Raw genomic sequence first — 17,476 nt, 5'->3', positions numbered from 1 at the left:
CTCCATCAAAAAGAAAACCATTAAAATCAAAAGTGCCAGTCATCGCAGTCCTCCTCCTCCTTCTTCTTCTTATTGATATTAACAAGTGCCGTTTAGCAGGTGCCTTTCTACACGCTATATTAAATTTTAAACGTCTTGGGAGTCTGGAAAAAGGCCAAAGGGAAATTTATTGGCCATCAAAGCCGTGAACAGTGTTAGAAAAAAGTGAACATGTAAAGGAAAGTGCAGATGTTTCACTGAAGCACGATCAAAATTGTGGCTGTTTTCAACAACATTTTGATTCGTTCTGAGTTTGCAGTGCCGCATGCCCAGCCTCCTGGGGACTGTACGGTCCCTGTTTTTACCACTCGTTCGCTCTCTCTGAAAACTGCGGTGGTGTTAACACAGACACGAGAAAGGGGAGGGGCCTCCGGTCACCTCCTTCTCCGCGCCCGTCTGTTCCGCCACCAGCTGGTCGAAGACCGCGCCGTAGTCCTCGTAGATCTTCTGCATCTCGTTGATGTCGCCGGCGACCTTCTCCATGGCCTTCAGAGCCTCTGCGGGGGTGGGGAGAGTGTGTGAACCAGAGGCGGATAATTCCATTCCTGCAGGGTCTGTGTGTATGCAGGTTTTTATTGTCACCAATTACACCGACCAAATTAGCTAATTACCTTGAACACTACACTCATACATCCTGGTTTAACCGTGCTTGAAACCACAATGAGTATGTTTCATGTTGGGACACAGGAAGTTTTAAGATGTCATTCGTGAAATGATCCAGAAATATTGATAAAATCAATATTAATTAATATGATTGGACTAATTAATAGTTATGAGCGGAAGCTGACATGAAATCCAGAAACGGATACGGACCTCCTTGCCCACCCCTGGTGTAAACTATACTGGTGAGGGAGTGACGCATCAGAAACTCCACCACAGGTGTTTCTTTTCACAGTGTAAATCTAATGCGTGTTAATCTAGGGGACATTGTGCCATTTTCTAGCCAATAACAGCAGTTTAATTTGATGAAGTGTAACATGTAATGTGTTTTGCTGCAATTTGCTGAAGTCAGGCAGCTTGAATGCTCATGTGCTAATGCTTTCCCCTGCTCTAAGCTGACAAGCTACTGCCTACTTCTTTTATCATTTTTGCTTAAAAGCAATGTTTGAGGTCTGAATCACTCCATTTTCTGTTATGACACATAAGCACCTAAGGGCCTAAAAATACTTTTATATTATGATGTCTAGGCAAATTGCCCACCCCTAATCTACTGTATGTGTGTGTTTGTGTGTGTGTGTGCACCTGCGCGTAACATATTCATGCGCGTGAGTGCCTAATTCTGAATGTACTTGCATGTGCATCTGAGTGTGCATGTATGTGTGTACATACTGTATGCATGATGTGTTGTAGAAGCATTTATGTTGTGTTGTATTGAGTAGCAGTGAGCTGGCAGTATATGCAGTGTAGTAGTGTGTACTTGTGAGATGATACTGTATATATGTAGTGCTATGCTATATTGTGTGCCTGTGGGGTGGCAGTGCATACATTATGTATTGTGTAACCGTGAGGTGGTAGTGTATATACGTTGTATTGCGTACCTGGGAAGGTGGTAGTGTAGTATTGTATTGTGTACCTATGATGTGGTAGCGTATATATGTGGTATTGTGTACCTGTGAGGTGGTAGTGCTCCTCACTGTCTGTGTCGGTTAGAGACACCAGCTCTCTCAGGAGCAGCGGGTACTTCAGCACTCTCTGCACAGGCTTAATCAGGTAAGACTCCAGAGTGGACGAGTGCTGCTTGGTTGGGTTCTTGGCATCCAGGAACTCCTTGAAGGCCTGGTCTGTCTTCGCTGAAACGGGACGAGGGACAAAGGCAGGCCAGAATAGTTAACCACAGCAATAACGCAGTGACCCGCAGTGGGGCAGCTACTGCCACTTTCGCCAATACATTTTAATGCACTCACTCATGCAGTTCCTATTGTTCCCACGGAATGATGGGATATGGCTGCTCCCTGCTTGCTACTACATAACCTCTGACCACTAGAGGGCAGCGCTGGCCATCCAAAGACCTCACGTGACCACTGCAGTTAACTGTGAAGCTGTCCCAAGTGCTAACCGGGGTTTATTGAACTCGCGCCAGTTCTGATTACTGGTGCACTTCGCTACTGCTGTCGTAGCACTCTGGCTATCGGCTTGTGTCAGCTCGTCCCCTTCGCCGTGTGACGCCTTGTTTATCACGGTGTCGTTTTAAATGGTGACGCTAGTTTGGATTGCGTTGCTGGCAATTTGCTAGACAGACCCTATCTCCATCACCATACCCAGCCTCCTACGCACGATCGCTCTTGATAGGAGTCTGCTGAATCAATAAAGGTAAACGAGAAACAGCAGGAAGAAGGGTGCATTCCGCTTGCAACCTCCATACAGCCGCACGCTTTTTACTTCCCAATTTGGAATCTGAAATCGTGCCTCTACGATCCTGCTGTGCCACACCTCTTGCACACTCCAGTAGTACTGCAGCAGAAGCACCTGCACTCCTCAATTACACATGCCTGAAAACCTGTGGCTTTTTTAGCACTCTACGGTCCACACAGTCCTGCATTAAGTATTCAGCTCACGCTGGAGAAGAGGCATATCTCTCACCGGTGGTAACTGGTAGCTTGTGGGCCCTGACTAATTTGGCAGCTACCCATCCTGGGAAGATGAAGTTTGCTGCAAGCCCCCAAGCCAGCGCGTTCTCTGCAGTGACACGCCACCTGTGCTTCGGCGCTATGGCGATCCTGTGACATCACAGGCAGAGCACAGACAGTCAGTCAGCTGACCAGGTGTGAGGCAAAGGCGGGGGCTGCTCTGCCAACTGTCACGGATCAGTGGTAGCGGCACGGCGCAGATTGCCAGGTTCAGGTTTAAACACACGCTCGTCCGATTTAGCGCTGTTCATTATGCCATTACCATTAATCACTCTCCTCAACGGTATCCCGAGCGCAAGGCACTCAGAGCAGATGTCCATGTTGGTTTTGGACTTAGTGTAAGCCCCACATTCCTAACAGACATTTCTACGCTCTTTAAGCTTTAGGTAAACCTGATGAATAACAAAATGTGGAACTCCGATGGCGTCTTGAGACAATCATGGAGGAACGGCAGCTCTTTGTAAGCCGATAAAAATTGATGGTTGGTGCGCTGAGTTTGAGCCCAAAAACTTTCAGAAACTATAGTGCACCGAAAAACAGAAAAGCTATAAACAATTCTCAGCAAATAAATGAATAAACAAGTTGGTTGTATTATCTCTACCTAACCAACACAGTTAACCCCTTAAAATTTTAAAGCATTGGTATCCTCTTTGGTTCATTTCAATTGTGCTTGATTTCCAAAACAGCAAGTTACCGGCATTTTAAGGAACTAAGGCCTGTTTTATATTTCTGCGTAGTCTGCACAGTTTGTGTTATTTGCGTTGTGTGTGACATTTGTGAACGGGCAGGGCATTTATACTTCTGCAGCATGTTGTACAGGTACAGGTCATTTAAAATTCCTGAACTATACAAGTGACCACACGTGACAATATAGAGTGACGTTTGACGGTAATCAGCCAATCACCCGTATGTGGGCACTGGTTGCTAACTACATGCATTTAAATTCTTGGGGATATACGCAACATCTACACGGACATGGTCTGCAACCTTTGCACATGCCGCACATTCCGCACCACCGCAACGCAGAGCCATTTTTACATGTACTCCACAGGAGTATAAGACAACCTTTAGTTACTGGGTGTTTCTTCATTGGAGCATGCTCAATTCGGCGCAAGGTGAAGTCGCATGAACGCTAACGCTACCAGCCTTTCAGATCCCAGACCCTATCATGGTACGGTTTAAAGTTCTTCCATTAAACCGCTACGCTGCTACGGTAAGAACGGCCTCTCCCTCCTATGATCGCTGGCTGCTGGAGCTCTCTCAGGCACTGTGGATGGAGGAGCCATTACGGCTCTAATTCGGGCTCTCGAAGCCAGAGCAGACGGGCGGCCTTGCCAGCGCAGGCAATTATGGGGTAAATACAATAGCCCGCGCACTCCATCGCGGGGCCTGTGGAACCAACGAAAAGCTTGACGCGCGCACGCTGTAATTACGCTGGCTGCTGCCACACACCCACATCTTCTCACTCTCCTGCCACTCTCCTCTCCCTCTCTCCCTTTCTCTCTCTCTTATAGACACTCCTTCCCTCCTCTTACTATCTTCCCCCTTCATCATTCTCATTCCCTGCCTCCTCTTTCACTCGCTTTCCCTCCCTCCCCCTCCCTCTTTCTCTCCCTTTCTCCCTCTCTTGTAGACACTCCTTCCCTTCTCTCACTATCTTTTCCCCTTCATCTTTCGCTTTCCCTCCCTCCTCTTTCACTCTCTTTTCCTCCCTCCTTCCCTCTCTCTCCGGCCCTCTCTCTTTCTCTCCCTTTCTCTCTCTCTTGTAGACACTCCTTCCCTTCTCTCACTATCTTTATCCCTTCGTCTTTCTCTTTCCCTCTTTCACACTCTTTCTTTCCCTCCCTCCTTCCCTCTCTCTCCCTCCCTCGCTCTGTCTCTCCTCCTCCTCCTCCATTCTGATTTAGCCCTGCTTTTTTTACAATACACATAGAGCGTCTTGCCAGCTTTAAACACTCGCCATGAAGAAAAACCTCATTTCAGTTTCGTGTCTGCAGGAGTGACACTCCGGTCCTGTAATGTGACAAATTTAAGAGGCGCAGTGGTACAATTTCTCCCCCACTGTGGGACGGTGCCTGGATGCATCTTTCACCAGAGACCGGGCTGCTTGCCAAATATGAAAATAAGGGCAGGAACGAAAATGTCATTTTTATTCTGTCAGACACCATCAATCATACACACAGACATTTACAGATAGGTCTGGGGCATTATATTGATTTTACAGTGGGCCCAGAACTTGGACGGGTGAGGACGGTAAACAGAGCTCATCACACCCAACGGCAATTTCAGATTTGCATAAAACTTAATTTTACCTTTGACTTATCCATAAATGCCAGCATGTCTGTTTTCTTCACAAACACTTTGGGTTGCTGAACTTGTGAGGACACAAACTGAAATTCTTTAATTGTATCTCACTTAAAAACAATGTCTTGACACTTGCTACTGTCAAGTGACATTAATAAAATCAGGCAACTCCTGATAGCTGTACATGTTTGAGACTGTTGTGCATTTCATAGAATATGCATTCAAAAACTGTCAAACCAGTGCGTTCAAAATGCAGCTGACTATATATATATATATATATATAATATGACAGTAGTTGAGTCACTTTTTTTTTACCGGATTATTCAAACTGAAACATGCATCTAATTCAGAGTGAACATTCCAGACGATGCAAATCGGATGTTCTATGGACGGCTCGATGCCGTACCTCTCTCCAGAACCTTCTGGACCTTGATGTGGTTGGCGCAGAAACCGCTGTAGAGCTTGAAGTGGTCAGCGTAGTAGAGGAAGGAGCCGCCCAAGGAGAAGAGAAGTTTCTGGAAGCACAGGGAGGGGGGTCACACAAACAGGCTGAGTCGCACTGCTGAGAGCTCCCGTCTGCCTGATCCCACCCCAGAGCCCCGATCAAACACCCGGCAAACAGCCCCCTGGTGGCATTTATAGCACGTAGTGCAGTGTGCCAGTTACAGCACCTTTTTTTAAAGCTGTCTGCATGCATCGCAGACGTGCTTCATGCATGATTTTTCAGGGGTTCCCCCCCTCAAACATATAGAGGGATCTAGCTAATGCCAGAGACCACACGCTCTCCTTCAAAGCATGCCATGTTGCCACCTCCTTCTATACACACTCTTCTCCATCGACCAGTGGGAGTTGCTATAAAGCAATGACTCGCGGATCCAAGCCAACTGGACCCTCCCAAAACTTAGGTGATGCTACTGCCAATTATGTGTCTAACTGTCTGGCTACCGGCATTAGCGCAGTGGGGGATTCGATCCAGGACCGTGGGGCCCACCCACACATTAGTAGTGGTTTGTCGACAGTTCCATTAGGTCAGGCAATAGAGATGGGGGGAGAGGCAGTGTGCTACCTTAAAATCAGAACTAAGGCACTTTATCAGTAAATGATTTGTGTTTAATTAAAGTTTAATCGGTTTTCCAAACATAGACGGACAACGGCAAGGCAGAGGGCGGGGTAGGGTTCAGGAAGGCGCTACCTTAAAATGCACGGGGCTCTCCAGGGTGCTGAGGTCCGGGGGTGAGGCGATCCTCTCCTCCAGAGTCTGCAGGAACACCCTCTGGAAGAAGAGCATTTCTGGCAGGCTGCCGAACAGACTCTCCATCTGTGGGGGGGGCACAGTGCCATTGGAAAACTAATGAAAAAACTCCCAGCAGAAACACATCCTCCCATTCCAGTGCACTCATTTAGCAGACACTCTCATCCACTGCGACAATCAAGCAAAACGCATTTCAAATGCATTGAAATCAGCTGTTAAGAGCAGCGGTACTACAAAAAAAGAACAATTAGCGCTTAGAGTCAGCATCAGTACAGAACTGTACTGTTCAGATATTCAACTAGACTGAATATCTGTTAATACAAGCGCTGCGATTTGAAGATGTTTCAAATAGTTGAAACAAATAGTTTACGAATAGTTGAGGGAGCCAAAAGTGTAAGAGGTGGGCATTCGGTCTGGTGTCAGAAGCTTGTCAGTGACCGATTTACATGGCCCTGCAACCTTACCAGCCCAACAGCTCTGTAATTTTACGTAATGGGGTTTTCTGAATGCAATTCAAAATGTTAACGTCGCGCTTTTTTTTATAGCTGCAACACGTTTAGCGGCGTTCAACCCTGTGCCTCAGTGTCGCCATAATTTCTGAACAGCTCACGGCAAAGGAACTGCTGCGAGCTGGCAGGGCCGGGCTGCTAAATCTCACACGTTTCATGCTGCGTAGGCCAAATCCAGATTGCTGATCATTTTTATATGGAATTAATGCACCTGGAACCACCTCAAACAAAACTTTTCTACATAAGTAAGGGCCTAAACTGGAGATGCCTCCATTCCAGGACTATAATTTTTCGGAAAAGAGATTTCATTGTGTCAGCGGTACAGTAGCACATTCATAATGGAACATCAAGGACCAGGATGGAAATAAGTCCAGGACTTTTTCGTGTATTCTTTGACAATTTCTTCACATGCAAGTCTTTTGATACATGTGTTTTAATTTTGTCAAATGAACTAAACTAAAAAGCACATTCATAAGAACCAGTATCATCCAATATCGTGGAGTGTGAAATGAACCTTACAGCTTAGTTCATACACCAAAGAGTGTTAGAACACAAGAACACCCGGTGTGACATTGACACAGCGCACAGAGCAGCATGCATTCCAGCTCACAGTTTTTTGATTAAAATTTTTTTGCGTCACAACGATTTTAAAACCCAAGACGACATCTTACACCCCTCTAGGTAGCTGTAATGACAAATAAAAAATGTGACAACACAAGGGCTTCTGGGGTGAGTTTGCTCACTACCCACAGGAAGTGTCAATCAATGCCACTGTAGCTCCATTTTGCTTATGGTGGAATGTCTGTGCGCTTCAGGCTTGCATGATCTTTTTACTGTAGCACTAGAGGAATAAAATGGACTATGGTTGACTAGGTTTACATTCATGCTAATACTCCAATGTTAACCTGAATATTTAAGCATTACAACTATGACGCAAGTCATACAAACACCTTATTCTGTCAACCATAACCAAGTTAGACAGAATCCTGGATGAGTAACCTGTATAGACATATTCCTCCTATGGAATACACCTCCTACCCCATATGTTCTACTTTTCAACAGTAGATCAAAATTCACTTGTCATTGTAGCAAACCCACGAAGGGTTCCGGTCTCTCGGTTACTTATGAAAGACACGAGTACAATGCGAATTCTGGACAAAAGGAAACACCGCCACAGCAGTCCTCCAAAAAAGTTTCTGAGCTTCTGAGAAGAAAATGATAGGGATGATTTTAGCAAAAGTTAGCATTTTGCAAAAGTTAAAAAAAATTTTTTTTTAAGCACAATAGAATGCTCAAGTGAGCCTTTCTCCAACCAACAAAGTTAGCAGGAAATTTCATCCATGTCCTTAGCAGGGATTATTTTGGATACTCTGAAGTTATTTTGGATACTCTGGATTCTGAAGACCGTGTGTACAGGAATATCAGTGGGCATCAGATTTAACGATGCGTGTAAACAGGTTATTCGGAATATGACCATAACTATCATGAGGCACATCATCCAGAACACTGTGTGCATGAAACGTAATCATTTGACACTTATTGAGGGCATATAAGATTGATTACACCTGGCGGAGTATAAAAGGAGCCCAAACCAATCAGGAGCAATGAGGATTAAACGCTCTTCCGGTACGTCAGAACCGCCCCCCCTCGCCCTGCCCCGCCCTCGCCCCCGTACCTCGTCCTTCGAGAGGAAGGTCTCGTTCTCCAGAGGCTTCAGGTACGTCTCAAACAGGCAGCTCAGGTCCTGCCAGACGGAGAGAGGGGAGAGGTAATTCAGACGCTTCGTAATTATAATCGCATAATCATTATGTAATTATCATACGTGTCGTTTGTAATTACACTCCCGGCACATCTGGATCCCACATCATAAAGCCTTCCCCCCCCCCCCCCACACACACAATCTCAATTTATTTATTAAAACCTCCCCTTGGGGTTTATTTATTACTTCACGCTTTTATATGTCCATCTGGAAATAGTGGTCATGCTTTTTCACGCCTGTTACTGGCTCTGGCTCCAGCCATTTTGTTATCTTCCGTTTTTAGCCGTTTTTCTGTTTACGCCAATCTATTGTAATGCTTCAATCTGAACTGAATCTGACAATGTGCTTTACATTCTTTCTCATTATTATGCATAGATGCTATTTTTGCAGGGTTGAGGTGGGGGTTTAGGGGTGGGGGGGACTGCGTTTGCGGGGCGGGGCTCCTACCTTCACGTAGGACTTCTCCGTGTCCAGCAGCTCCTGGACGACCTTGCGCAGACGCTCGGTGGCGGACATGTGTCGGGGGCAGGGGCGCAGCGGGCCGGCTTCTGGCCCGGCGGGGTCCTTGGGGCCCTCCGTCAGGCCCCCGGAGCCCTCCTGGAAGGCGTGGCACACCGTGCGCACCGTCTCCATGCTCTGCGGGAGAGAGAAGGGCATAGTGAGTGTGTGAAGGGGATAGTGAAGGGCATAGTGAGCATGTGGAGGGCATAGTGAACATGTGAAGGGCATAGTGAGCTTGTGAAGGGGATAGTAAGCATGTGAAGGGCATAGTGAAGGGCACAGTGAACATGTGAAGGGCAGAGTGAAGGGCATAGTAAGCATGTGAAGGGCATAGTGAGCATGTGGAGGGCATAGTGAGCATGTGGAGGGCATAGTGAACATGTGAAGGGCATAGTGAGCATGTGAAGGGCATAGTGAACATGTTAAGGGCATAGTGAAGGGCATAGTGAAGGGCATAGTGAACATGTGAAGGGCATAGTGAAGGGCATAGTGAGCATGTTAAGGGCATAGTGAGCATGTGAAGGGCATAGTGAGCATGTTAAGGGCATAGTGAGCATGTGAAAGGCATAGTGAAGGGCATAGTAAACATGTGAAGGGCATAGTGAAGGGCATAGTGAACACATGCGTGCGACATAACTACAGCCAGTGGTTCTCAAACACGGGCCTGGGGATCCAGCGTGGCAGCTTCTGTTTCAGCCAAACTATCATTTAAGGCTCATGAACACATGTTGAGGTTCTACCATAACTTATTGTAACACAATATCAGTTTGGCCCTTTGCCATTTGCTTTTTCATTGAACTGGTAATTTTCCACAAATGGTGAGCAGGTGTCCATGCTTTTAGCAATTAAGACCACTGATTTCACCTGTCAATCTATAACTGAACCGATTCAAAATGTAGTCTCTTTGTAAATCGTTTTTCATCATCATCATCATCATCATCATCTTTTTTGAACATTGAGAGGATTATGTAAAATACAATATAAAGAGCAGGTAATGTATGTCTAAATAAAATTTAGAAGCCCCATTTAATGTACTTTGCGAATACATTGTCAACCAAGGACACAGATGTAATCCTAGTGGGTTTAAAAATAAATCCGAACCTGACATTTGTCCTAGTTCATTTGTATTGCCATAGTAAACAAAAAAGGCCTCAACCAAAGCAGGAGAGTGCTTTTTGATGAGCAGGCACATAGCTGTAGCAGCAAGTGGCTAAAGTCAAAGGACAGACATGGTGTGCAGTTCCTGCAGTTCTCTTTATTAAACTCTGAATTCACACCCAACCTTTCCCCTAATACTATGCTGAATCAGCATTATACTGAGCTGAAACAACACAATCAGCACTACACTGAGATGATACAACACAGTCAGTACTACACTGGTGCATACAACCAGTCTTTACTAAACTGCAATCAACCACAGTCAGTACTACACTGAACGATACAACGCAGATCAGTACTACACTGAGCTGAATACAACACGTCAGTACTACTGAGCTGAAACAACACAGTCAGTACTACACTAAGCTGATACAACACAGTCAGTACTACACTGGGCTAATACAACACAGTCAGTACTACACTGGGCTAATACAACACAGTCAGTACTACACTAAGCTGATACAACACAGTCAGTACTACACTGAGCTGATACAACACAGTCAGTACTACACTGAGCTGATACAACACAGTCAGTACTACACTGGGCTAATACAACACAGTCAGTACTACACTAAGCTGATACAACACAGTCAGTACTACACTGAGCTGAAACAACAGTCAGTACTACACTGAGCTGAAACAACACAGTCAGTACTATGCTGATCTGAAACAACACAGTCAGTACTGCACTGAGCTAATACAACACAGTCAGTACTACACTGGGTTAATACAACACAGTCAGTACTATACTAAGCTGATACAACACAGTCAGTACTACATTGAGCTGAAACAACACAGCCAGTACTAGAACACGCTGAATATATAACGGTATGCATGAATAAAAGCAATGCAGTATACACGAGCTGCCTGTATGTCAGAGCGGCACTATGAATTGTACAGTAATTCATTCATGCCAGACGAGATTCCAGCCGCGAACTGTGAGCCGATAACTGCTGAGCGTTGCTGAGCTGTGCTCCACCCAATACCCCACATCACTGGCACCCCTTATCTCTCTGGTCCCCCCTGGGGGTGGAACTCACCAGGAAGAGCAGCTCGGCACCAGCGAGCGGTCCTTCCTCCGCAGCCAGCCATACCCGGTGGGGGGGGGAAGGAAGGGGGGGGGGTGAGTCTCACGCTGCGATAACCGCTACCCTCTCTCTCCCACTCCGAGCTAAACTCGCTCGTCCGGGGGAGGAGCTGGCAGCCTTCGGCAGGGCGGGACGCATCGATCGCGCGCGCGGGTGGGCGTTCTGCGAGGGCGGGCGCTCGTGAAGGACCGCTGCCGGCCCGGAACTCGGCGGCGACCCACCCATCGCTCGGCGGAATTCCCCCGACGCTCTGCACGACCCTACCGCGCCGTCCCACACGCGACCGCCCGGGTTCATTCCCAAAACTAATCCAGTCAGCTCTTTCCACACCTCTACAGTGCCCTCCAAAAGTACATGGGGGACTAAAAAAATCTGTTTCTGTAAAATAGTTAGATATATGTGGGTTTTGATTTTAATCAAGTAGCATTGTTACTGTACATTCAGCTTGGCTGGAGAAGATTATGTCATTTTAGCTAGAGATTCTGAAATCAGCCTTGGCTAATAGCATTACACTGCATTCTATCAGTACTGCACAATGCGTTAATGGTAAATTGTGTTCGTCCTTATGAAAGAACAGAATATCTCTCCCTAGAACAGCACAGACCCTCACAGATGCACCGCAGCAGGGGCTAGGGGTAATTATAGGGTCAGTTTGGAAGCTGTTTGTGATACGCTGTCCCCGCACATCACTGAGCTGGCAAGCATTACATTAGGTTGCCATTGTCCATGCACTGCACACACACGCACACACACGCATATGGACTTGCACATACAAATATGCAGGTATACAAAAATTAACACGCAGGCATTTAACACACATACATAAAAAACAGACACACATTTACACACACGTGTGCAGACGCATATACACATATACAACGCACCTGCATTTACACGCACAAAACAAAAATTCATGAGTAAACACATGTATTTCTCACTGGCACACCCACACATACACACACACACATGTGCGTGCATACACACACGCACACACACAAAGACGCTGAAAAATTCTTAAAGTGAGAGAAGTCTTGCCACTTCTCTCTCAGAACAGTGTCAAAGAAACACGACAGGGACAAGTATCCCTGGAGACATTTCTCAAACAGTGCGAACATAAGCTCACAGTAACACTGTAACCTCACCATGACACCACAACCCTGCTATAACTTCCATAACACCATCGTGTCACGACGGCACACGGCTCTGACAGACCCCAATCCATTCCTCAGCTCACAAAGTCATGGTTTGCAACTGTCCAGCACTCCCAACAAATACTGCAACCCATACAGCCCCCTTTCCCCTCATACATTTAGTCAGTATCATTGTTTTAAACAGGCACTGTGTCCTTACAGTGGTGCTCGCGTATGTGCGTTTAAAAAATGCAGCCCTATCACCACGACTACCTAAGAACGAAGCAACAATGCGACCAAATCAAACCGAAGGAATTCCCCCCCCCCATCCCCCCGACCGCTACCTTGACGACGGTGCCCGCGGGCCGACGGCAGGCGGCGCAGGCGGCCGCGCCCTCCAGCAGGCGCGCCAGCTCGTCCCTGAGCGCCCGCCCCAGGCACAGGAGGGCGAAGCCGAGGCAGTCGCCCGTCTCCCCCTCCGCCGCGCCCCCGGGCCGGAACCGGCGCACGGCCAGGGCGGCCCGCAGCGCCTCGGCCGGGAGGTGGTCCCGCACGAAGAGCTCCATCAGGGCGGAGAGGTACAGGCACGGCCCGGCGGCCATCGCCGCTGCCGGGGGAGGGGTGGGGGGGTGGGGTAGAGGGGGGGTCGCGTGCCGCGGTACCGCTCCGAGACGCTCCGGCGACTGTGCCGCCGCCGCCTCGCTCTCGGTCGTGGCGACTGTTTGGCCGGTAAACCCGGATTAGCTGCCTGACCTCCGGGACCATATGTCGACGGAGGGACTAAAGTTACCCTCCCTGACTGTACACGTGCATCTCAAACAACCTCCCCGTCTGGGGGTTCAGGATGGGACTGCTCCACAGGCAAGAGGGAGTTTGGGGTTTTTTGGTGTTTTTTTTTTTCCAGAAACCATAGTTATGCACCAACAAAGCTGAAAGGTTTTTCTGGGATCCATGCATGGACCCATCAAGATAACAACTGAAGTGGCCTAAAATTAATTGAGACCGAACAGTACGGTGTTTGATCGAGATGTCCTCCATCCAGTGCCGCCTTTTGTCTTATGCATATTGGTCCGGCATTCGTGAGCATAATGTAAAAAATGTAAATACAACACAAATGTGTCATATTCTTCAATCTTACTGGCTCAGACTCAAAAATTTGCGCATTTGATTGGTATCTAATCTCAGCTGGTAGCCAGCCTATTCGCTACCTCCCCTAGTCTCCCCCCTCCCAGTCAGCGTTCCGCCTCCCCCTAAATCAATGCCACGGCGCAGTGTCCTCCTTTTTGGGCTAGCGGAAGCGGACACCCCAGTGTCCGCATATGGGAAGTATGCAGTTTTGCACTGTGGCAAAGACTCGCATCACAGGCCTCGCTTCTTCTGTTGTGATCAAGACGGCAGTAGAGCAGTTAATCTAACAATACCACCACAGTCAAGCACTTTTGACCTCATAACGTGAGGTACCTTACCGAGAAAAAGCAACGCGAGAGCAGTACGGTCCTGTCAAACCATCAACTGAAATTGCGCTGCCCTCCTTCGACACGTTTACATCGCCACACGCGACACACGCATCGCCATCGTGACTCCGAACCCATCGCATCGCAACCCGTCCACCTCAAGTTTATTCATGCAGAGCTAATCAGCGATGAGACCAAAAGCCCGCAGTTTAAAGCTGTGGGTGTAGCTTCCCTGAAAAAAAAAACACACACAACAAATCCTTTTAAAAGCTCTTAGTTAGGCTTAGGCAACATAAAGTAGCTTAGTTTAAACAACCATTTGGTCAACAGGATCTCTGAGTGGGCAGTGTAAACAACACTCAGGCACACGGCCAGCGCCGTCCACGGTCCATCTGGAGTCCCCCGGATAAAACACAGGGTTTGCTGTGAGACTAGACTGAAGTGTGGGACAAGCTAAGTGCTAAGGCACACACTCATTTATTTGCCATTGGCACTGAAGTACCAGGTGGTGGAGTTCTCCGTGACACAGTAGCAGGTTTGGCTACAACAAACATTTAACTTAACATTTTAGCTAATACGTTTAACTAAAAATGTAAAGTTAAATGTATAAACTTAACATTTTAGTTGATACATTTTAGGTATAGACCTTTTTATATTTACACTTAAAAAAACGATTTTGTATGATAAAAATGCAGGTTGGAATAATTACCATGTGGGTTTAATAGTTGAATAAAGGGTACAATAGGTCACTACAACTATTAAACCCACATTGTAATTATTCCAACCTGAATTATTATCATACAAAAGCATTAATTCTTTTGAAAGTGTAAATATAAAAAGGTACATACAGTACCAAGGGGTCTTAACTCTGCAGCGGTGAACAATGGCTTTTGTTTTCACCTTAAAATCAGCCACCAGTTCAGGCCCAAGAAACCAGCGAGGCAAGTTAACTGTGTACTGAATTGCTGAAAATGATTTAAGTGCAAAAACCACCAGACCCTGCAGCCCTCCAAGACCACACTAAAAACCAATGGCCTATACATTGGAATGCCCACAGTTAGATTTTGACTTTAATTTTGGTCAATGCTTAAAAAACTACTTGTTAAAAAATAAAATAATACTTGCATTTAATTGTGACTCAAATAAGGCCAAGTGTTAATATTAATATGACATCTAATATTAATATTAAATACTAAATACTGAAATATAAATATTGATTGGATCCAGGCCTGTGTGCCTTCTTCCTGGCAGTAGTAAGTAAGGCAAATACAGTGAAAGACACATTTTAAAGACTGTAAAGCATTAGGCCAGAATATATTGTTGCATACCCTTGTTATGGCATGCATCTACATATCTGATAGACAGATTTGACTGAATGACTCAATGATTTGTCAGCGCACAAGTAGGCGGAGCCAGAGCCATGTAGAGTGGAGCACCTTTTTCCAGCCCCCTCCTCCAGATAACCCCTTAATCACTCCCAGCTCAATCTGCTACCTCACACCCCACGGCCACGCCCAGACAGTGGCACGTGAGCAGGAAGAGGTCAGGGCGTGGGACAAGGCCATGATTATTGGATTAATACAAGCACTGAGTGAGATGAGACTGCCCTATAGGGCTACAGAACGAAACAAAGTGAGGTGAGACTGCCCAATAGGGCTACAGCAAGGAATAGGTGAAGTACGACTGCACTATAGGACTGTAGTGAAAAATGAGTGAGATCAAAAAAGCGTCCTACAGGCATACTGACAATAATGATCATCATACTTTCCACAAAATCTGGAAGCTTTCCTCCCTATCAAGTTACGTTTTTTAACTCGCCGAGATGCTGGTGACACACACCCATTCCACGTAGGTAGATTCTAAACTCCGACAATCAGAGAAAATACTGGAATGAATTATTCTACAAATCTATCAGAATTACACATATCTTCAAAAGCAAATTCCTTCCCTTCGCTGATCTCCACCATGCAGCTCATAGACAGACAATCCTGCCTGCGGTGTCACATGGCTGATAAGTGAATTGATTCTTGTACTGTGAACCTAACCACAAATCCTGGCCACAGGGAAGCCATCTTTGTTATCGGACAAACAGGAAAGGGAGGAGAAATCGCTACTCAGCTATTTAATTTCCAGATGCTCTAATCCAAGGGCTTCTCACATAGCTCACATTATAAATACTGTATATACTCATATACACATACACAAAGTTACAAATAGCTGTGCCTGATTTGGAACTTGAACTTGCAACCCTCTGGCCAGTCTAGTACTTTCCTTAACCAATATGCCTTGCGACTCACCGTCTCTTGAGTTTGGAAAATGACATAAGTGAGAAAACACCATCAGCCCCAAATGGGTCTCTATATAAGACCATTCACAGGCAAAATAACAGCACATAAGCGACCCAACACACAACAGCCCGGGTCACAAAATTGCGTTACTGCGCAAAAGGCCACTCCATTTAAGTAATTTAGCGCCGCCTGTGGAGAGCATTTATCCGTAGCAGGTTGGTGCGCTTTTGTGTGACCGCAAGCAAACGCATTTGAGCACCTGAATCTCCATCTAGGGCACCCCGCCAAAGTATCAGAATCAGTGTTTAAACAAAGAAGAAAACACAGCCCAGAGTCCATAAAGAAGTCAATTCACTTGAAGTGTAAGAATCTAATATAAGCGAGATGCAGGAGAGAGAAGCTGACGATCACACTGATGATGCGACATGTTGCAGCTTTAATATTATGCTGTAGGTTTAACGTTACGATGTAGGTTTAATATTATGCTGCAGGTTTAATGTTACGATGTAGGTTTAAAATGATGTTGTAGGTTTATGTAATGGCTGCTTCCATTGGTTGTGATACTTGGCGGCGGCTCTGCACATTGCCTAAACAATTACGTATACAGTTATGTAAGTTTCTCCAGATATGCTCCGTCTGCTAACTGCCTAAATGTAAATGTAAATGATCCAGAATCCGTAAAGAAGCCAGCCCACTGAAAAAAAAACCTGTCATCATGCAGAGTTGCTGGAAAGAAGCTAACAAGTACTTACAGTATTGAGAGTGCGATCAGGACAGGAGTCCACAACAACACGCCAACGTTTTCTGCCCTGCTCTCCTTCCCAAGGACAAGATTCAGTCTCTTCTGGTGTTAGGGGGAAGAGTCAGAGGAAGGGGTGAACCCCCAGAACCTCCGAGACGTGCTCGCGAATAATTCCGTGACCACTCCTCGACCGCCCTCGCTAGCTTAACCAATGAGGAGGCTACGGTGCCAAACGGTCAGGTCAAGATGCGACGACCAGCTCACCGACGGCGCCCTGGGCTTCTCCCAGCGCTCGATCTGGAAGCGTTCCGCGAGAAGCTGCAGTCGTGGTCAGAAACGGAACGGGGGGGGGAAGGACGGTGCCAGAAGTGTTTGTTCTTCACGTCAAGAACAATTAGCCCTTGGCTTCTTTCTATAGCTCATCACTGTCCCGCGCTCTGACAGTAATAAGCAGGCTTTCCCAGAGACAATGGATACCCGCGAGGGTGGTTAATTACAGGGTGATGAGGAGGATACCAGCTCGTGCCACAAGGCCACAGCTGCTCCTGACTATGGCCATATACACTACATACACTATGTATACTATACACATATACACTTACATACATATGTATACACAAGACAT

The 17,476-nt window shown here is 46.5% G+C and overlaps 1 protein-coding gene across 3 annotated transcripts in view; it reads right to left on the bottom strand.

Annotated features, from left to right (window-relative positions):
- The window catches only part of tiam2a (TIAM Rac1 associated GEF 2a), a 90,503-nt gene that overhangs the window by 5,769 nt on the left and 67,258 nt on the right, over positions 1–17,476 (bottom strand). For all 3 annotated transcript variants that reach the window (XM_064331678.1, XM_064331668.1, XM_064331686.1), the window contains exons 16-21: positions 8,938–9,126; positions 8,407–8,475; positions 6,163–6,288; positions 5,377–5,485; positions 1,650–1,829; positions 418–536 (exon numbers count right to left, since the gene is read on the bottom strand). In XM_064331678.1, coding sequence (XP_064187748.1) covers positions 418–536; positions 1,650–1,829; positions 5,377–5,485; positions 6,163–6,288; positions 8,407–8,475; positions 8,938–9,126 — 792 coding nt within the window. The remainder of the gene's footprint in view (positions 1–417; positions 537–1,649; positions 1,830–5,376; positions 5,486–6,162; positions 6,289–8,406; positions 8,476–8,937; positions 9,127–17,476) is intronic.

Source organism: Anguilla rostrata, chromosome 1 (assembly GCF_018555375.3).
Source record: "Anguilla rostrata isolate EN2019 chromosome 1, ASM1855537v3, whole genome shotgun sequence".
Classification (NCBI taxonomy): Eukaryota; Metazoa; Chordata; class Actinopteri; order Anguilliformes; family Anguillidae; genus Anguilla; species Anguilla rostrata.
Note: the sequence above shows the minus strand (reverse complement) of the source record. Positions and strands in the feature narration are given on the sequence as shown.